The following is a 23,544-nucleotide window of genomic DNA, read 5'->3' on the forward strand; positions in this document are numbered from 1 at the left end:
GTATCGCTCTCCTCCCGTAACACTCCGGGTCGGCTGTCTACACGAGGAGTCCATCACCTTTCTGGTACTGGAGGGGCCCACGGTGGATATCATCCTGGGACGCCCATGGCTCAATCTCCATTCTCCAGTAGTCAGATGGGATCCATGCGAAGTCACTCGCTGGAGCGAGTTTTGTTCCCAGTCCTGCCTGCAGTCAGTACAGAGGATCCCTACGAACCCCGCCCCCCTGACAGTCTGTTCCACTCTAGTAGAAAGTCCTGAGCCCCAGGTGAAGTGTACCGTCCCATCTGACTACCAGGCGTTCCAGGATGTATTCAGCAAACAGGCAGCCACTCGCCTACCACCGCACCGGCCATGGGACTGTGCCATTGACCTGCTGCCTGGGGCAAAACTTCCTAAGGGTAAGATTTACCCCCTGTCCATCCCGGAGCGCAAGGCAATGGAGGAGTACATCAAGGAGGCTCTTCAACAAGGCTTTATCCGGCAGTCAACATCCCCCGCCGCCTCGAGCTTCTTCTTCGTGGGCAAAAAGGACGGAGGCTTGAGGCCCTGTATAGATTACCGCACACTCAACGAGCAGACAGTCAAACTCCCATACCCGCTTCCCCTGGTCCCGGCCGCCCTCGAGGAACTCCGTGGGGCCCGCATCTTCTCCAAGTTGGACCTGCGAAGCGCGTACAACCTCGTGAGGATAAGGGCGGGCGATGAGTGGAAGACGGCGTTCCACACTCCATCTGGGCACTACGAGTACCGGGTTATGCCGTACGGCCTCTCCAACTCACCGTCCGTCTTTCAAGGCTTCATGAACGAGGTGTTCCGGGAGTTCCTCCACCAATTCGTGATCGTCTACATAGACGATATCCTGATTTACTCCCGGAACCTGGCCGAACATCGCCACCACGTTGAGCAGGTCCTCCAGCGGCTCCGAGAGCACCGGCTCTACCTTAAACTGGAGAAGTGCGAGTTCCATCGCTCCACGGTGCAGTTCCTCGGCTATACCATCAGTCCCGAAGGAATCCAGATGGACCAGGGGAAAGTCCAAGCCATCCTAGACTGGCCTCTACCACAAACGGTTAAGGAACTACAGCGCTTTCTGGGCTTCGCCAACTTTTACCGACGGTTCATCTGTCAATTCAGTCGACTGTCCTCACCCCTCACCTCCTTGCTCCGTGGTAAGCCCAAGTCTCTGTCCTGGAACCCCGAAGCCCACGAAGCGTTCCAACAGCTCAAGGAAGCCTTCAGCACGGCCCCTATCCTACGCCACCCGGATCCCCAGATCCCCTTCGTCGTGGAAGTCGACGCCTCTACCACGGGAGTCGGGGCCGTGCTGTCCCAACACCACGGCGAGCCTCCCCGCCTCCATCCTTGCGCTTACTTCTCGCGGAAGCTGTCCCCTGCGGAGGTAAGCTACGACATTGGCAATCGAGAGCTGCTGGCCATCAAACTAGCCTTGGAGGAGTGGCGTCACTGGCTGGAGGGAGCCACCTGCCCCTTCACCGTCATCACGGACCATAAGAACCTCCAGTATCTACGAGATGCCAAACGCTTAAACCCTCGTCAAGCACGCTGGGCCCTCTTCTTCACCCGGTTTTCCTTCTCTATCACCTACCGCCCCGGAATCCGCAACACCAAGGCCGATGCTCTCTCCCGCTTGCATGCCCCAGAAACACCCACAGACCCCGAGCCCATTCTCCCTCCAGCCCTCATAGTCAGCCCCATCCAGTGGGAACTTAACGACAACATCCGTGACGCCACTCTCACCGAACCCGCCCCGCAGGGAGGCCCAGAAGGGAAAACTTATGTGCCCCGCTCCCAGCGCCTCACCCTTCTGGGCTCAGCACATGAAGTACCGGGCTCTGGACACCCAGGCAGCCAGCGAACTCTCTCACTTCTCCAAGCTCGTTACTGGTGGCCCGGTATGACCGCGGATGTCATCAGGTACGTTCGAGGCTGCTCAGTCTGTGCCATGTCTCAGTCTCCTCGCCATCTGCCCGCAGGCAAACTGGTTCCCCTGCCAATTCCCCAGAGGCCTTGGTCCCATCTCGGTGTGGACTTCGTCACCGACCTCCCAGAGTCTGAGGGCCACACCTGTGTCCTAGTTGTGGTGGACCGTTTCTCCAAGGCTTGCAAACTCATCCCCCTCAGGGGCTTGCCCACGGCATTGGAGACCGCCGAATGCCTATTCCACCATGTGTTCCGCAACTTCGGCCTACCGGAGGACATTGTGTCGGACCGTGGCCCTCAATTTGTGTCCCGGGTCTGGAGATCCTTCTTCCGCCTCTTGGGAATCACCGTCAGCCTGTCCTCGGGCTACCACCCCCAGACCAACGGCCAGACTGAGCGTAAGATCCAGGAGCTCGGACGCTACCTCCGGTCATACTGCTCCCCCGATCAGCACAGCTGGAGCCGTTTTCTCCCATGGGCCGAGTATGCACAAAACTCCCTTCGCCAGGCCACCACCGGTCTCACCCCGTTCCAGTGCATGCTCGGCTACCAACCCCCTCTGTTCCCCTGGACGGAGGAACCAGCGGAGGTTCCAGCTGTGGACCACTGGTTCCGAGAAAGTGAGAGGGTTTGGGACTCAGCACATATCCATCTTCAGCGGGCAGTGCGGAGACATAAACGCTTTGCGGACGTCCGGAGATCCGAGACCCCCCCAATACCAGCCAGGAGATCGGGTCTGGCTGTCGACCAAGGATATCCGTCTCTGCCTGCCTTGCAAAAAGCTGAGTCCCCGCTTCATAGATCCGTTTAAGATCCAGAGGCAGGTGAACGACGTCACCTATGAGCTTCAGCTCCCCCCCAGGTATCGCATCCACCCCACCTTCCACGTCTCACTGCTCAAACCCTTCTCCCCCTCTACACCAGGAACCACGGGACCGGACGCACCCCCTCCTCCGGAGATGATCGATGGGGCTGAGGTCTACCGGGTCCGCAACATCCTGGACTCGCGGCGACGGGGCGCCCGGCTCGAGTACCTGGTGGACTGGGAGGGGTATGGCCCAGAGGAAAGATCCTGGGTGGCCAGGGACGACATCCTCGACCCCCTGCTCCTCGAAGAGTTTCACCGCAATCACCCTAGTCGTCCCGCACCCAGAGGCCGAGGCCGCCCCCGTCGCCGTGGTAGGGCGTCAGGAGCCGCCCCTGGAGGGGGGGGTAATGTCAGAGAATCACAGTCACCTGCACCTTCATTAGCCAGATCCCAATCACCTGAGTACTGATTCCCCGCACCTGTCACCGGCTAATGAACAGCACTATATCCACTCACCACAAGCACTCCTTCCTCGTCCGGTCTACCGTTCACTACCCGAACCTAGCCTGACTACTAACCTTGTGTTACCTACCTGCAGACCTCCAGATTCCCCCTGTTCCAAGTCTCCACCGCTCCTAGTCTCCACCGCTCCTGTTCTCCACCGCTCCTGGCTCTTCCTGGTCCTGTTCCTCCCCGCGGCAGTGCGCACCGCCGACTTCCCTTCCTGGATCCTGTTCCCGCTCCTCCACTCAGCATTCACCCGTGCACCTTTCACAATAAACCCGGTATTGACCTTACTCCTCCGTGTCTCCTAGCCTGTTCGTGACAGTATTATAGTTTCAACTATTCCAGTTATCTTTGAAATATAGTTAGAGTGTACTGATGAATACTGACAAGCATTAATGGAAAACTAAAGCCAAACACTAATCCAAACCCTAACTATATAGTAAGTACATATAGTTAATTAATATTACTCAGTCCTAAAATGTATTATTACACTGTAACAAGGACACCTTAAAATAAAGTGTAGCCAAACTTATTACTGCTGGGCAGGGATTAATCGCGATTAATCACATCCAAAATAAAAGTTTTCTTAAATATATACATGTATGTGTGTGTGTTTATATAAACATAATAAATAAACACAGTAAACACACATCAATTATGTACACAAAAACTTTTATTTTGGATGCAATTAATCGTTGCACTAAAACTTGTGTAATGTATTTAGATACATTTGTAGTAGCAGTTTAGTACATTTCAATATCTAGTACATCTAAGTTGTCAGACTTGTTTCATGTCTTGTGTTTTGATTTGCTCCCCATGTGCCTTCCTTGCCCTAGTTTCTCCCTCTATATACTTATTTGGGTTTTCCTATTCCTGTCCTTGTTTAGGTTGATTATTATTTCTTTAGTCCCCAGCTGTGTTTTATTAATTATCTCGTTCTCCCCTGTATACTTTAGCCCTGTGTTTCCCTGTCTCCAGCGTCAGGTCTTAAACATGTTATATGTCATTCTGTATCTCCTACGTTCCCCGTGTTTTTGGATTTCCATTAAAGACTGTGTTTTGCACTACTCCTCCTCTCCTCGCTCCCTTACTCCAGCGATTCGTGACATAAGTGTAGTACATTTTTTTTACATTTAATATAGAGAAATATATTAATGTTATGTTGAATAAAACACATTACATGTGCTTTAGTCTGTTGACTAACATACTAAACCACAAGTAAAATATATAATTTTAACTGTAGATAGTAAATATATTTTCTAAGTCCTAAATCACAACTTCACAATTACAAATGTGTAACTACAAATGTATTTATATAGGTGACATAAAATGTCGATAGAAATGACACATAAGTATATTTTAGTTTACCATAAATGCTCATCAGTGCATTCAGCAGTAACATTTTAAACATATTTCAAAGACAATAGAAGTAAATATGAATCATTTATAAAGATGTACTGAAGTGCTACTTAAGTGGGTAAAAACACTCTAAAGTTCAGCTAATTGCACTTACTTTCATTTAATAAATTTAAACTGTAAAACACACAACCTATAAAATAATGCATAAAATATTACCTATAGAAAAATGTAATGTGCTGTAAATTAATTGGCACAAAAAATAGCAATAGTGCATTCTCCTGCACTGTATACTTGCGGTACATCTGTGAATGTCTCAAATCAGCCACTTAGGAGGATTCATTTAGGTAGTAATATTGTCTCTGTAGGCAGTAGAGTGATCCTACACGCCCTGGTCAAGGACAGACAATGGCGTTGCAATCTCAGAAACCGGACACTTGCTTGCTCTGCAACCAGCTAAACCTCTGACCTTAATGATCTCAGCTGCTACGCCCCAAAGCTGCTGATGTCTCTTTCAGGTCCATTAGTATGTCATATAGACAACTATATTGATCACAGTCCTAAAGCTGCTCTAAAGTGTTTTTCCAGGTGAAGCTGAAACGCTCAGCCTCAGCATATCAAGCCGCATGTGTCTACAGTTTCTCCAATAGAGCAATGTAGTTGTGCAGCCTTTAATATAAAGGGTTTAAAAAAATACAATGAATTTAATTACATTTAGAGTGAATAACCCAGGTATACGCAGCATAGTGCCACAATAAACATTTTTATGTTTACTGGTTAGCCTGCAGCATCTCACAAACACTACAGGCTTAATAGCCATGACATGTTGTTTTTGAATATCATCACTGCAGCCAAATGCGATTGTTGAGTCCTCTCACCTCTCTCCATCAGCAATACGACTAAATTACAGCCCTGCTTTATTGGATCAGTTACATTTCAGGCAATTGGCTTTCCAGTCAGCGGTTTTTTACCAGCCCGTAAACCTCTGCCACCTCCTGAGGCCTCCCTGCTCTCCAGAGGTGATATTAATCAATCCCAGCTCCACATGTGCAGAATGTTAAAGATGATACGCGTCTGGTGACGGGAAATATCCCGTGTAAGGCAGTGGATAGTTTTGATACTAGTGGTGGGCATCTATACTGTGCATTTACCCAGAGATATAAGTATTTGATGTTAAGTATTTGCACTAATGTTTTGTACTTTACATTTACATTTAGTCATTTAGCAGACACCTTTATCCAATGTGACTTACAAATGAGGACAATGGAAGCAATCAAAATCAACAAAAGAGTAATATGCAAGTGCTATGACAAGTCTCAGTTAGCCTAACATGTAGCAAGTTTTTTTTAATAAATATTATATAATAAATAAAAAGAAAACAGATAGAATAGAAACAGAATAGAGCAAGCTAGTTACTTTATTTTGTACAGAGACTGGCTGCAATTTAAAATTGAACAACTGAAATACAGTATGTGCATTGCTGTCATTGGAAAGACTGCTGCGCTGTTACATATAAGAGCGGCATGGTGGAACATAAAGTAATGTAAAAATACAAAGTCAAAATGAGGATGTCATTATTGAGGGGCTTTGTTAGAAACATTTGCCAAGAAATTTCACAACTTGCCACTATAACCTTGCATGTCACTTCCTATTCTATTAGAATAACAAAGGAATACCGTGTTTGATCTGTATAAAATAGACCGTCCCAAAAACACTCCTTCGGATCTACAAATGCTTCATAAACTTCAGGGGCTGTATTCTTAAAGATTCTAAGAATCATCTCAGAGAGCTCCTAATTTAGCTTAAAAAGGTGTCTTACACGACAACATTTTCAGCCAAAAACGGGAAACTTTTTATGCGTTTTGCCTGTTCGTTTACATGACAATGGCATTTTGGGGACTGAAAATGCATATTTTTGAAAACGGGTTTCAAAATGCAAGTTTTTGAAAACGCCGTTGTTGTCGTTTCCCAATATGGGATTCTTTGAAAATGGTGACGTTATGTGCGTGCGTAGAATGTGTTAGGTATGTTGACATGCGCAGTACATGTCGAATTTAAAGGCAAGGACAAACAAACATACACAGCAATGGCGGAGTACATGGTACTGTTGTTTCTGCTCAAGAGTTTGTGCTTCTTCATATATATATATATATATATATATATATATATACACATTCTTTATTTTTTTATTTACCATGCTTTCATACTTAACATATTTTATAGGAAATGAAAAGTGACAAGATAAGGTTCTGAAAGTGCTGTAATTGTTTGTGTGATCACTTTGCTTATGAAAGTTTGTGACATACCCAAATCATCACTGCTGCATAGTTCAATTTTTCCAGCTGCCAAATATGTTAATGTGGTTAATGTAGTTAATGTGATTACTTCCATTTCTGGCACGATGGTATTTCTGCGTGGTGTTGGAGATGTTAGCATGTCTCTAATAAGATCGGTCACAAACAATGTGTAGCGTCTTATTAACTCACTGTCATGCATTGTGTGCGACACATTTCTTCTCCCTCTTCAAGTTTCGTCCATTTTCTCCACTGCTAAAGAAACTCGTAAGCCTCTTAAAAGTCTGTACTCCTAACAATTTTGGAACTTAAGACCTCTTTTAAGGGTTAAGATGATTTCTGAATTACTTCTTTCTTTACTAGGATTTTTTTCTTTAATTTTAAGAGAAAACACCCACATTTCTAAAAGTTTTCTTAGGAGCAACTCTTAGCAATAAGATTTTTCATGAATGTGGGCGCATATTATTAGTAGTATCCTGTACATTAAATAATTCCAATCATTCACAATTAGCACTTGCTTAAAGGGTCTTTTCAGATACCGGCGGGCTACTGGAATCGAAAACTTTCTCCTCAATAATGGCAGAGATTTTGTACATTTCCTTCAGCCTGAGGTGTATTCATTTCACTTTTTTTGTGAAAGGGCTTTTACATTTGTAAAAGAAGGACTTTTTTATATTAAAAACAAACAAGCAAGCCCTGCCCAGATTTAAAAAGTAACTCAAAAGTAACGTAACGCATTACTTTCCACAAAAAGTAACTAAGTAACGTAATTAGTTACTTTTTACGGAGTAATGCAATATTGTAATGCATTACTTTTAAAAGTAACTTTCCTCCAACACTGTTTGTTATTATACATTATTAAAGTAAATAATGTTATCAACGTTATATAAAAACACAATATGCTTAAATGTTTTTACTTGAACAATTTACACATGGTTTATCTGTATTTATATTTATTTGTATTAACATTTTGAAAATGCGATTGTTTTCATGAATCCAAAAATTTGTCAGAATTTGTCTGTGCCAATAGCCTAATGAGAAAGTGTGCTCATATATAACGCCCTTGCGTTACAGACGTCCCGAGTTTGAATCCCAGCTCGAGGACCTTTCCTCCCACTTTGCTTCCTGTCTGCTCTCCACTTTCGTAACATAATAAAAGGCAAAACAGCAAAAATAAATCTTAATCTGTACTAACTGGGTGTGTTGTAACAAATCTACTGTGACAAGTAAACTGAATGTGAAAATGTAGCATGAAGTGACACAATCTGAGCCAATCGTTTCATGTCTGATATACATTTATCTGGAGCAGAATTTTGGATGAGGTTTCATGCATGGGCACTACACTTTTCATTCTATTGACTTCCATTTATACATATGCAAATGCGGGAGACAGAAAACACTGAATCTGTATGTGTTGCCAGTAGAAGATTGGAGTGGCCTCTCAGCTGAATTAAAAGAATGCAAACTTAAATCTGCAGGAGTACAGTAAGAATATTATATTTACATTTTAGAAGCATTATGTAAAATTCTGTTTTATAAAAAGACACTGGAGAGCATGACATCAAATTACGACTGTTGCAGTTTCCGCAGAAATCTTGCGTGCTCAAAGTGTGACCACAGCTTTACTCTGCAGTCACACCTGCCTGGTGTCCTCTCAGCATATAGCCTCAGCGGTTATTTCTAGAAGTGTTTTGTATGTGAGTGTGACAGTCTGAAAGAATGGCTCTGTGTGTGGACACTGATCCCTCATCATGCAGACCGCTGAGAGGAAGGCCTGTCACTGGGACAAAAGCTAGTGTTCATCACAGCCAGAGACTGTAAACTGCATAGAGTCTAAAAGAGAACACACTAATACACCTGTGATGACAGCATGCATTCATGACACAGGACTCGGCGCTAAACATCATGATTAGTAAAAGCATGAATAAAGAAATTACTTTGTGACTGTACTTCAGTATTGTACTGTATTTTATTTTCAGAATACTTTGCTTTTACTTCAGTACATTCCAAAGCATAATATCATACTTTCACTCCAATACATTTCCTAAAAACATAGCCTATCATTCCTCGTTGTTTTGAACTGAAGAAATCGCCATGATATATCTCATTTGTGAACAAGCTGATTCTTTCCAATGACCCTGTTGAACTGGTTCACAGATCGCACTGATTCATTGGCGAATTGAACTGATCAGACTGAAGCTGTTCTCAAGTCAACAATTCACAGAATGATCTGGTCAACAGGAGGAATTCAGGTTAGATTGGATTAGATCAGATCAGATTGGTGAACTTTCTTAAAAATGATATTTTGAAGTCAAGTCACCTTTATTTATATAGCGCTTTTAACAATACAGATTGTGTCAAAGCACTTAATAGTAGGAAAATGCAAAAATGCAAATGGGCAATAGTAAACACTCAATTTTCCGTTAAAGGCAGTTCATCATTGATTCAATGTCATCATCCAGTTCAATTCAGTTCGAGTAGTATCTGTGCAATCAAGTCGACGATATCGCTGGAAATTAAAGGAAAGTATGGTGACCCATACTCAGAATTTGCGCTCTGCATTTAACCCATCCAAGTGTACACACAGTAGTGAACATACACCCGGAGCAGTGGGCAGCCAATTAAGAACATTGGGCCACACTGACATTCATTGTGTGCATTTTTAATTTTCTCAACAGATAAGAACCTCAGGCCCATTTATCAGGAAATCCCTCATGATCATTTTCAATTTACACTATTTACCACATACTGTACTTTTCTTCACCATGTGGAAATGAAAATGACTCATGAGAGAAAACCACAGCTGAAGATGAAAATGCAAGTTAAATCTGTCATCTGTTTGATGGGAAAAAAGGAACTGATTTTTTTTTTCTGGTTGAACAGAGATAAATTCAACGGCCCACTTCCCATTTTAATAATATATATCTGTTGCAAAAACCGAAAACCTCCATGCAATTACGTGGCCTCTGATTTTAACAACATTTCGGATAACTTTTCTATGTGCATGTATTGTACCAATACGATAGAAACATCACAGGCTGGTGGTTTATGTGGAAAAGTGGAACCTGCGCAGAACCCCCTGTGAATGTTCCTGATCTCCTGCTGAGTCCTGGGGTTTTCACAGCAACACAAAGGGGTTTTGAGAAACTTTTTGGACTGTAATGTCCCTTGCATTTTGATTTTTCACAGACCTTAAGGGGAAAACTTTCCCTTTGAAGCTAGTATATATTTTGTCTGGGATTCATCGCATATTCCCTTTTGAGAGTTAAATTTAAAGAGATTTGGAAAGTGTTTCAATGATATTAGAGCCATTATACAACTTGCTACAACTTGCACATGAGCATTTTTGAGTTGTCATCTCTGGTAAATAGTGATTAGCATTTCATTTTATGAAATGCAGTTAATTAAAAAGTATATTATGCTTTGGCAGTTTCCAAAAATAAAAACACTTACCGATACACTGCAGATACTTGTAGCGCAGTGTACAGTAACAAAGTACAAAAACTCACTTGTAAATGCTACTTAGTAACTGTGTACTACTGCAAAACTCTATAGATACAGTTAGTTTTACTACAGCAAACCAATGGTGGTACATGTTGGTGGATTCTAACTAGATCAATTATGCCACAATGTTTCTGCAATATCAGCACTATTTCATCAGGCTTAAAACTACTTTAAAACACAGTGACAATCAGGTTTTATAACAGAATTCAGCAGCGAATTCAAACTCTTCAAGGATCTTGCAGCTCTGTTTAATAATGGTTGTGTAACTGAGATCGGTCAGTGAGTAAATGCATCAGCTCTGAGCTTGTGCTGTGTTGTCTATTGGATAAAGCTGATAAATGGCTTGTGAAAGTGTTTCAATGACATTAGAGCCATTATACAAATTGCTACAACTTGCACATGAGACTTGTGGAGTTGTCATCTCTGGTAAATAGTGATTTGCACTATTTGTAAGTTATTTGTTCAATATTTAACAGAAAATTTAGTTTTTACTATTGTCCTTTTGCATTATTGACACACTATTTTCCTATTTAATGCTGTAAAGCTGTTTTGACACAATCTGTATTGTTAAAAGCGCTATATACTGTAAATAAAGGGGACTTGACATATTTTCCAAGTTATTTGTTAAACTTGAATCTATGAACAAATGTGAGCTATTTTAATTTGATTTAAGCTAATTCTTTTCAGTGAACCTGTTGAATCACTGCAAATCACACAGAATGAATCAGTCGTAAATTGTATACAGCAGGCTGAAATAGCTCGCTATTTTAAAGCAGACTTCACAAATAACTGGGATTTATGACCTAAATATGATGTTCATTTACAATAATCAATACTAATTCAATCAACTTTGCAGTTACACCATTGCAACCGCTAACAAACTGTAGTTGCACTGCCTAAAAAAAAAAAAAAAGATCCCAAAATGCCACTATTAATCACAGTCTGGAGTCCACATTTTTAAAGTTAAGGTGTGTTCACACTTATCATGTTTGGTTTGAACTCTGGTGTGATTGCTCTGTAAGTGCAGTTCATTTGAGTAAGTGTGAATGCTGCCATCCCTGGTGAACCCTGGTGCGCACCAAAGTGCTGCGTTCTCAAAACTCTGGCCGTTTGATAATACCTAGAATATCAAAATCAACTGCGGGCGACAGATCCTTTTTCTATTTAGCACCCAAACTCTGGACCAATCTACCTAACACTGTTCGGGAGGCAGACGCACTCTGTCAGTTTAAATCTAGATTAAATACACATTTATTTAACCTGGCTTACACAAAACACACTAATACACTTCTATTATTCAAATCCGTTAAAGGATTGTTAGGCTGCATTAATTAGATCAACCAGAACTGGGAACACTCCCCATAACACATGATGTACTCGTTACATCGTCAGAAGAATGGCATCTACGCTAATATTTGTCTGTTTCTTTCTTATTCTGTTTCTCAGTCCGTGTCCGGATCAGATGGTGGATCGGCGCCGGGAGATGATGTCTCCCCGATCGTTGGCGGAGGCAGGGACACCTGGATGAGCCCCGGGGACATATCCCCAGTGAAGACCTCGACTTAATACTATTATTGTTAGAAATTGCAACAATATAAAAATAGAAATATAATACATTTATACATTTAAAATTTTAATTAAATCAATAATTAAACAATAAGTAAACAATAATATCCTGGCCAGAGGAGAACTGCCCCCCCGACTGAGTCTGGTTTCTCCCAAGGTTTTTTTCTCCATTCTGTCACAGAGAGAGTTCTGGTTCATTTCCGCTGTCGCCTCTGGCTTGCTCAGTTGGGGACACTTAATTTCTAGCGATTATCGTCGATTTGATTTCACAGATACTATATAAACTAAACTGAGCTAGACAATGACATCACTGAATTCAATAATGAAATGTCTTTAACTGAAAATTGAGTGTTTAATCTTATTATTGTACATTACTGACACTCTATCCTCCAATTTGATACTGTTAAGTGCTTTGACACAATCTGTATTGTTAAAAGCGCTATATAAATAAAGGTGACTTGACTTGACTTGACCAAACAAGCGGACCGAGACCACAAAGATGGTCTCAGTCCGCTTCCAAACAGACTCTGGTGTGGTTCCAATGAAATATAAACGCAACACGGACCAAATACTTCTAAAAACAAACCAAAAACAGGATGTAATGACAAGATGTGACGCTATGCAGCATGATCTGATGACGCGGAATGAGTGGTGTATCCAAAAATACAAAAATTGTTGTCCTTACTTTTTTGGTCCGGACCAAATGAAGCAAGAGAACCGAACTACAAGTATGAGTATAGTCTACCCTTTTTTCATCAAAATGTGCGGCAAAGTTTCTGCAAGACGGATATGAAGTACCTCACTGAACGTTTCGTAGCAGATTCAAAGTGAAATGTTCTGTTAGCTATGTTAATGGTTAGCTATGCTAACAGAGAGAGCTGTAGGGTTGGAGAAGAGAAAGAATGTGGAAAACGAGAGCGCAGGTAAGACAAAGCAGCAGAAATTAAGTTTCTTCCAGTCAGAAAAGTGAAGAGACTGGTGCTGTTGAAGATATGAAGCCTATGTCAACAGTAGATCACCCAATGCATGCCAGGTTTGTGCTGTGAACTTGAATTAAAAGAAAATAATAAAAATGAAAAGAAAAAGAGGTTGTGCATTTTGCTGTGTCATTAGGCTATAGTTTGCATTATAGTGGGCTCTAGGTCTATGGTGTCATAATTTACCAGACTTTCATTGTCTACTTTTGTTATTCTGACAGTGATTGTGCCATGAGCCTTCTGTACCTATACATTGTTATTAGTAAGTGTAATAGTTACTGTGTAGTTACTGATATTACCACAGTCAGACACAATCGGTTACAACATTACACGTCCTGTTCTGTACTGTATAGTAGCTACAGGTCATGTGTGATCTTGTGTTTTTACTCTAACCAGTTACCAGCAGCTACTGTACAACAAGTGACGAGTGAAAATTTTTCTAGCTCTTTTGGTATTTTTGTAGTGTAGCTCTGGGTAGTCCTGTCCACAATGAAATATTACTGATCTTGCTCTATAAATAGCCATATTTGAAACATCAACATCTTCCTATTGTCATGATTGTTTGGCTGTACACATCTTTTTTTTTTCTCACTGTGAACAGACACATTTGTTCCTGAAAGCCACCAAAAATCAATAAACTTCCTCTTTTTTATTCTCTGAAGCATTTTGAGTGCTTATTTAAACAAACCAAACAGCATTAATGACACACCACCCTCTCTCAGAGGGGCTTTGTTAATGAAATAATGACCACTTTAATGGTTTCTGTGTTCTCACTCAAGTGTAACAAGCCTCCAGGGTGAGAAGAGACCAAGAAAGAAGTAACAAAGAGAAGAGAGGCTGTCAAGACCCTATGAGAGAGCTCTATCTCTTTCTCTTTATAGCTGTCTTTCTCTCTCATAACTGAAACTACAGAACTGCCAACACAGAATCAAGTCATGTATTGGCAAAAAATTGTTACACTTTATTTTAAGGTGTCGTTGTTACAGTGTAATTATACATTTACTCTAAGTACTGAGTAATATTAATTAGCTGCATGCACTTACTATATAATTAGGCTCAGGATTAGGGTTTGGGTTTTGGGTTTGGTAGGGTTACTTGCATATAATTATTGATATGGGCAGTCGTGGCCTACTGGATAGAGAGTTGTACTTGTAACCTGAAGGTCGTGGGTTCGAGTCTCGGGTCCGGCAGGGATTGTAGGTGGAGGGAGTGAATAACCAACACTCCACCCTCAATACCACGACTGAGGTGAGACCCTTGAGCAAGGCACCGACCACCCAACTGCTCCCTGAGCGCCACAGCATTGGCTGCCACTGCTCCGGGTGTATGTTCACTACTGTGTGAACATACACTACTGTGTGAACACTACACTTGGATGGGTTAAATGCAGAGCACAAATTCTGAGTATGGGACACCATACTTAGCCACACACCACTTCCCTTTCCCTTATGCATAATTTATTGTTATTATAATAGTAAGTACATGTAACGTGTAACAAGGACACCTTAAAATAGAGTGTTACCCCCAACCCTCCAAAAAATAAATAAATAATCAATCTAAATCTAAAAATACATATGTTCTTATAAATCTGTTCTTTCTTTACAAGTTTCCATATTTACCAACGGTTTTTAAATAACGGTTCAAAAATGTCAAATGGCACAAACATTAAGGAAAAAGTAGGCTAATTACATAGTGATATATTGACATATCTCGAATGTACACATCATGATAATTTGTTTTACTATTTTAATTAATTTAATTCTTTTTGACCTTGATAGTCATTGATTTACCATTACCATAGATTTGTATTTCAAGTATTTTAAATACCATGTAAAATGGTTGTTGAATGTGATATTTATACATATATAATGTGTGTGTGTGTGTGTCTGAAAGAGAGAGAGAGAGAGAGAGAGTGAGTATGTATATGTGTATGTATCCATATGTTTTAATGTCATTCTTTTAATATTACTTGTTCAAATGTTATTTCAATTGCTATATTGTTCCTAATTACACTGTTCTTCTCCTATGCATGCTTTGGCAATGCAAAATATGCCAATAAAGCTAACTGAATTGAACTGAATTGAGAGAGAGAGAGAGAGAGAGAGAGAGAGAGGTTTTAGACCTGTCCTGTATTCAGACACTTCACTCCACTTGCAGTGGCCCAAATTTTGCTGCTCCCATTTACAGACTGATCATTATAATGCGAAAGGCTTCATTTCCTTAAACTGGAGTCTAATATTATCTTCTCCCTGTGCGTGTGTGTGGCTAAAGCGCTGTCACACTGACTGAATGTGTGCCTGCTGTGTTTCCTGTGCATCAGCAGGATCACACTGTGATCTTCTGTGTTTCTGTCAGTCTCCCCCCACTTTTATGACACTCCGCATCACCGTCACCCTCAGGCGGCCAGCAGCATCACTCACGCCTCGAATGGGTCAAAACCAAAGAGACCCAACACAACCACACTAACTGGGCATGTACACACTAGCACAGACTCTCACACACACTAAACAGATTTGCAGGGTGAGCTTGTCCCAGACAACAATTTGAGAAAAACAAACATTCACCTAAGAGACTAGTACAAACATTTAGGTTTTAAGCAGGTAGAATCCAGATACAAATATGCACCTACTTCAAGAATAGCCTACAGTCTAATAGTCTTTTCTCTGTTTAGCTAATGGTGATACGATGCAGCCGCATTCACAACATATCAGTCAAATTTTGCAAGCAAAAAAGGTCACCCATTGTCAATAGTGTATCAATGCATAAAAGTGCCACTGAATTCCACTGAACAAAGGGAAGTGTGACCATACCTCAATGTGTTATATCTGTAACATGAACACTGTAAAATAAAGTATTATCAGAACTAAATGAAACATCTCTCAATTTGTATTAAAAAATGAAGACATAAGTAAATAATAAATCAAAATTTATCAACACACTATAATGGCAATTCTTCACTATTTTACCTTTTGGAGAATTGGTGGCTAGATTAATTTTTACAATGTCCTTTCTCAAATTTCGTACATTCCCACATTTTCTTACACCCTACTGACCATTAGATTTGGGCTGTGGACCTTCATGCTTACTTTTTTACAAAACATTATATGTTTCCATATGAATCACATTGTACGAATGCATCCCCATCTCGTAAAATAATTACGTTTCCTCTTTGCAACTAACTCCTATTAAAATATTAGTAGATTAGGGTTAGAGTTAGTGTTATTAGAATAATTTGACATACTTGAAAAGTTATGGTAACACTTTAGTTTAGGGACCAATTCTCACTATAAAGTAGTTGCTTATTAGCATGCCTATTATTAACATTTTGGCTGTTTATTAGTGCTTATAAAGTATATAAGCACTAATAAACATATTCTACATCCCTAACGCTACCCAATACCTAAACTTAACAACTACCATACTAACTATTAATAAGCAGCAATTTAGGAGTTTATTGAGGCAAAAGTTGTAGTTAATAGCTAGTTAATAGTAAGAATTGGTCCCCAAACTAAAATGTGACCAAAGTTACTTAGTCAGTAAAAGGTTTGTTGGGGGAGCATCACAACAAAGTGTTAACAAATATTAAGCAGAAAGTCTATTCATACTCTAATGACTGCTGGCTGACATGTACATCAAATGTCTAAAGGAGACCATCAAAATAAATTGTTACCAGTACATGTAGTTAATTAGAATTACTCTGTAATTATGTATCCGAATACATGAACACTTAAATAAAGAGTGACCTTGTATTTACTGTGGTAGTCAAGAGCATGCTACAGATGCAGCCCAGTTGTATTTAATCTGGAAAATTGCTTTGAAATCAAGCAGAGCATCTCTGAATTCTGCCAGTGCAGGAAAGTAGAGCTTTCCCAGAACTAAGCAATTATGCAATTCATCACAGTGTTCTCCAGGCCGCTGTCTGGACAGAATGCAATCTAGATCACCACTGGCTCAATATACAGTAGAACTGATATTCTACTGAGAGCGAGAGAAAACACCTGCAGACCAAACCTTTACAACAAACACAGTGACCCTCGACATCTTTTCAGGGTGTTTTTCTGAAATATAATTGATAGATTGAAATCTTTTTCTGACTGTTGTTGTTTGAGGAAATTGATTCCTAGTCTTTAGTCAGTCTTTCTTATACTAAAATATACAGGTTATGTAGTGCCACAATCAAGAAAAATGGATTTTACTCACAGCCGATCATCATCATGGCCACGGCGAAGATCTTCTCTGCATCCGTGGTGGGAGCGATGTTCCCGAAGCCGATACTGGTCAGGCTGGTCATGGTGAAGTACAATGACGTGATGTAGACTGAATCTTTGCTGGGACCACCTTCCCACTTTTCCGTGCCGGTGACATTGAAGCGATACGGTGTGCTCCCGGCTTCTCCCAGAAGATACAGCCAGCTATTCCTACGGGGCAAGTTGTTGTCTTCATCTATGACCTCATAATCACCGATGCTGTACCAGATGCAGGCCAGCCAATGGGCGGCCAAGCCGAACACACAAACCAGCAACAGCAGCACTGCCGCACCGTATTCAATGTAATGATCCAGCTTACGGGCCACACGGCCGAGACGCAACAAACGCACCACCTTCAGAGAGCTGAAGAGGCTGCTGATGCCCTGCAAGAAAGAGAATTGGTTAACAAATAGCTGATTCAGAAGATGATTTTAACCACAGTGAGTTACAGTACTGTACAATTATTGTAGGTACAGTCCATAAAGAGTCTTAAACCTTCTACAGAATGTGAAATTTCAGCAATGGAAAGATCATTTAAAGCACACTGTTCTAATGTGTTCTAAAGCACACATGGTTCTAATAGGCTAACGTGGGTACAACTGAATGACACCTAATGTTACGATGTTATTATGATGACACCTAATGTTACGATGAAAGTTAGCATAGAAGAATAAACGTCATCAGTATGCACTAGTGGAGCTAGATGAATCACACTTCTTCTTCCATGATATTTAAGATTTAGAGCCATGTTATGTTGATCAATACGTCATTTCATGTTGTCAGTAGGCTACAGATAGGTCATAGCAGCAAATACGCAGTGAGATGTTCATCCTGAATTTGCGACACTGTCAGAAAATTTTCGCAAGCAATCTTTGGTTGCAATACTGTAGCAACAATCGCATTTTAACCTCTGTACGATGTAACCACAGTATGATGTAGGACCACCGATTAGGAGTCAAGACCTAAAAAAACTGCCACGACATTGGTCATCTTTCATCTGGGACAGATCATTATCGTACAGTGTATAGCGGCATTAAAGTGATTCATGGATGGCAACCAGTTATTGGTTCTCAAAATCTTGTTCTGTCATTGTATGCTAATGCACTGTGTTCCCATTTAAAGGGATCATGAACTGAGAAACCAAAATTCCCTTGATCTTTTGACATAAGAGGTCATTGTGCTATTAAAAACATACTGTAAGTTTCAGAACTCAAAACTTTCTTGTTAGTCTAAAAACAGCTTATATTGAAGCCAATCGACAGCTTGTGGAATGTTCTACTCTATGATGTAATACTATGGATGAGCACCGCCTACACAGAAGATCAGCGCCTGCTTCCACATCACTGCCTGTTTAGGCCCGCCCACTGATTCTACATTGCTGCCTGTTTAGCCCAGCCCACCAATTATATATTGCTGCCTGCTTAGCCCCGCCCACCAATTTTACATCACTGCTTGTTTAGCCCCCAGCCACCGATTTTACATCACTGCCTTTTTAGGCCCGCCCATCGATTCTACACCGCTGTTGTTTAGCCCCTGCACACTGATTCTACATCTCTGCCTGTTTAGCCCCGCCCATTGATTCTACATCGCTGTCTGTTTAGCCCCTGCACACTGATTCTACATTGCTGCCTGTTTAGGTCCTCCCACCGATTCTACACCGCTGTCTGTTTAGCCCCTGCACACTGATTCTACATTGCTGCCTGTTTAGGTCCTCCCACCGATTCTACATCGCTGTCTGTTTAGCCCCCGCACACCGATTCTACATCTCTGCCTGTTTAGCCCCGCCCATTGATTCTACATCGCTGTCTGTTTAGCCCCTGCACACTGATTCTACATCGCTGTCTGTTTAGCCCCCGCACACAGATTCTACATCTCTGCCTGTTTAGCCCTGCCCATTGATTCTACATCGCTGTCTGTTTAGCCCCCGCACACCGATTCTACATCGCTGTCTGTTTAGCCCCCGCACACCGATTCTACATCTCTGCCTGTTTAGCCCCGCCCATTGATTCTACATCGCTGCCTGTTTGGCTCCTCCCACGATTCTACATCGCTGCCCGTTTAGATCCTCCCACTGATTCTACACCGCTGTCTGTTTAGCCCCTGCACACCGATTCTACATTGCTGCCTGTTTAGGTCCTCCCACCGATTCTACACCGCTGTCTGTTTAGCCCCTGCACACTGATTCTACATCGCTGCCTGTTTAGGTCCTCCCGCCGATTCTACATTGCTGTCTGTTTAGCCCCTGCACACTGATTCTACATCGCTGCCTGTTTAGGTCCTCCCGCCGATTCTACATTACTGTCTGTTTAGCCCCTGCACACTGATTCTACATCGCTGCCTGTTTAGGTCCTCCCGCCGATTCTACATTGCTGTCTGTTTAGCCCCCGCACACTGATTCTACATCGCTGCCCGTTTAGCTCCTCCCACGATTCTACATCGCTGCCCGTTTAGCTCCTCCCACCGATTCTACATCGCTGCCCGTTTAGCTCCTCCCATCGATTATACATCGCTACCTGTTTAGCTCCTTCCACCGATTCTACATAGCTGCCTGTTTAGATCCTCCCGCCGATTCTACATTGCTGTCTGTTTAGCCCCTGCACACTGATTCTACATCGCTGCCTGTTTAGGTCCTCCCGCCGATTCTACATTACTGTCTGTTTAGCCCCTGCACACTGATTCTACATCGCTGCCTGTTTAGGTCCTCCCGCCGATTCTACATTGCTGTCTGTTTAGCCCCCGCACACTGATTCTACATCGCTGCCCGTTTAGCTCCTCCCACGATTCTACATCGCTGCCCGTTTAGCTCCTCCCACCGATTCTACATCGCTGCCCGTTTAGCTCCTCCCATCGATTATACATCGCTACCTGTTTAGCTCCTTCCACCGATTCTACATAGCTGCCTGTTTAGATCCTCCCACCGATTCTACATAGCTGCCTGTTTAGATCCTCCCACCGATTCTACATAGCTGCCTGTTTAGATCCTCCCACCGATTCTACATCGCTGCCTGTTTAGCCCCACTCATCGATTCTACATAGCTGCCTGTTTAGCCCCACTCATCGATTCTACATAGCTGCCTGTTTAGATCCTCCCACCGATTCTACATCGCTGCCTGTTTAGCCCCACTCATCGATTCTACATCGCTGCCTGTTTAGCTCCGCCCAACGATTCTACATCCCTGCATGTTTAGCTCCTCCCACCGATTCTACATCACTGCCTCTTTAGCCCCACCCATCGATTCACGCAATTAGTGTAAATAAGGAGAGATGCGAATGCAGGTCTATGCAGAAACCAAACAATAAAGATGCTCCGAAGACAACAAGATGCTGTGCAGTGAAAAGCTGTGGAAAAAACAGTGTTTGCATTGCCTTCCTTCTGATCCCAATGTTAGGAATGAGTTTTGATGTAAAAACCTTGATAACATTAAGTGGACCTAAGAGAACAGTACAAAATAAAAACAAAGGCAGTTCATGGCCCCTTTAATAATACATAGTCTGGTAACACTTTATTTTGATGGTCCTCTTTAGACAATAAGTAACTTTGTAACTACATGTCAACTAGCAGTCATTAGAGTATTAGTAGACTATATGTTTATATATCTGCTAACACTTTATTTCCATGCTCCTCCAACAGAGATTCTACTGTCTATAAGTAACATTGCCAGTACGTCAACTTATTCTACTAAATCTAAATTATATATATATATATATATATATATATATATATATATATATATTATTATTATTTTTTTTTTTACTCTAAACCAACCAGTTCAAAAAGCTTCACTACCCTGCAGAAGCACCTCAACCCTGTTTCAAAGTGGCTGGGCTTTAACTGTACTCTGCCAGCAGCATCAGCAGAGAAAGGATGGATAACTGATGTTGATGTGCTCAGCACAGGCGTCTTCAGCCTGGGAAAGAGGACTGTGTGTGTGTGTGTGCTGTAATCTCCTGCTCTGACACTCCTGTTTCGCTGCAGGCTCTGCTACATCGGCCTGACAGCTACGTAAAGCCCCAGAAACTACAGCTCTGAGCGTGCACTTCCTACCGAGGGATTAAATGAACAAGTCTGTGCTAAATCCAAGACCAAGGACAGCACCTGACAGGTTGTGCGTGGTGCTGTGCTTAAAGTTAACATGAAATTGAAAGTGACCCAATTTACTTTCTTACTACCAGTTCCTGCTCTTAGTGTGTATGATACACCTGTGCACATTATTTTAAAGAAATGAAAAAAAATATTTTCATAAAATCTAATAACTTGCTAGAATGTCTTTTCGGGGAGCATCAAAATAAGGTGTTAGCAGATATTAAGATGACAGTCTACTAATAGTCTAATGACTGCTTGTTTACATGTAGTTACAAAGGTAGCGGTAGAACAAATAATGGTAGCACTTTATTTTACAGTACGTGTACTTCCCTGGTACATACATGGTAAATATCTTGTACCTACAGGAAAGTTAGTGGTAACACAAGGTACTTTACCTGACGTGTATGTACATGGTAACAAATAAGAAACACGGCTTTACTTAACAGTTGTACATGCATGGTAATTAGTTTGTACATACAGACAAGTGTGGCTAACAATGGTCACTTACAGTTAGAGCCCTTACATGGCTACTATTTAAATACTTTACTGTACTTACTAATGTATATACATGGTAAATATGTAGTACTTACGGACAAGTGGGTACAAACAGGCACGTCCTTACAGCACCCGTATATGGTAACTAATAAGACACATTACTGTACATAATGATATGTACATGGTAAATAGCACCTATGGAAAAATGTGCTATTATGTGGTAACAAACAAAACATATACTGTACTTGGTATACACGTGGTAAATATGTAGCACTTACAAACAAGTGTGTGTTAATGTTAAATTGTTCTCCACAACAGTGCTTACAATGTTTGATGAATGTTTATGTAAAATGGTGCACTTTTTACAGTCCTATTTCAATATACTTACTATGTACATCTACCATCAGTTACTCAATAAGTACCTTGGTCCATGTTTATACCCCCAACTTGAGTACCGCATTACTTATTCTGTACATTAACTAATAGGTACATACACCAGTACGAACATAGTAAATATATGGAAATAGGACTGTAAAATAAAGTGCACTATTTTACATAAACATTACACAGGAATTACCAGTTCTTCAAACTTTGTAAGCACTGTTGTGGAGAGCAATTTAACATTAACACACATTAACAAAAATGCATTTTTTCTATTTTTTTACAGTCCCAATATAAAAATAAATGAGTAAAATAAGACTTGCATTAAAGCTGCAAGTTTAATATTTAAAACCTAAAATCCAAACTGTCACTCGCTGTGACTTCTACAAAGCTGGATTTATTTATAGACTACTAGACTATTCTACTATTTAAAAACATGACACAACCTGTAGCTGTTAAAATGTCAGTGGCACTTAGACATTTTACAATATACAGCTGTCAGTGCAAGAGTGTCCTGTTCCAACATCTCAATGTCATTGAAGTGCTGTTTGTACAGAGCGAACACAATCCACCCACAGCCACTCCTGAAAGAATCCTTTCACTCTAAGGATCCCGGGATTATGAGAATCTCTTTTCTATTCCAGCATTCAGAAAATGTCAATGTTCAATTCCAACATTAATTACTGCGTGGCTCCATACATTTGGCGTATTTCCAGTCTTCATTTGAAACACACATGCTGTTGCTGTGGGCTTCTGTACTGAATCCCAATACACGAGCCACTAATGAGCATGACTTCTACGTGACATTTCTTCTGAGTGGGGATAATGAGCCTCGTGGCTGCTGATTTTGGCCCACAGACACAATGTTCTGATGTAAATGGGCGTACACATTAGCAATCACATATGTCTTCTCAGCTTCTTCTATAGTTAAAGAAACAGCACATATGAACCTATTAACTGTGAACGTACAGGTTTCTCTGATTACAAACCCACTAATAAATGACAAGAAAGTTTTCACGCAGCTCGCAGTGCAGCAGAAACTGGAAGTGAAGCTATGCTTGAATGATCTGGATGCAGCACAGCACTGGTAATGATGACTGCTGGGACACCATAGCCATTAACGATGATGACTTCTGAGGGGCATGAAGTTACGAACCAATGACAGATGGATGTTAGGAGGGTGTAAAGCCTATGTCTCCTGTGGTGGTTTCTTTCTGTGGTAAACTGCAGCGATTTAAAGAATCTATGCATGATGTAGCAATATCACCAGCTTCATTCACAGATGTCCCGAGGGAAATACCTGACATGCTAGGATGAAATCAATCCTGAAAACACCGCTTCAGTACGGCAAAACCATCAAGACTGACTGTGAGGCAATAAT

General features: G+C 41.6%; 1 protein-coding gene across 1 annotated transcript in view; it reads right to left on the bottom strand.

The window, feature by feature from the left end:
* Positions 1-23,544, bottom strand: part of LOC306875541 (voltage-gated delayed rectifier potassium channel KCNH1-like) — a 53,140-nt gene that overhangs the window by 21,354 nt on the left and 8,242 nt on the right. The window contains exon 7 of the mRNA XM_079426190.1: positions 17,157-17,586. Coding sequence (XP_079282316.1) covers positions 17,157-17,586 — 430 coding nt within the window. The remainder of the gene's footprint in view (positions 1-17,156; positions 17,587-23,544) is intronic.

This window comes from Barbus barbus (assembly GCF_936440315.1).
Source record: "Barbus barbus genome assembly, chromosome: 9".
NCBI lineage: Eukaryota > Metazoa > Chordata > Actinopteri > Cypriniformes > Cyprinidae > Barbus > Barbus barbus.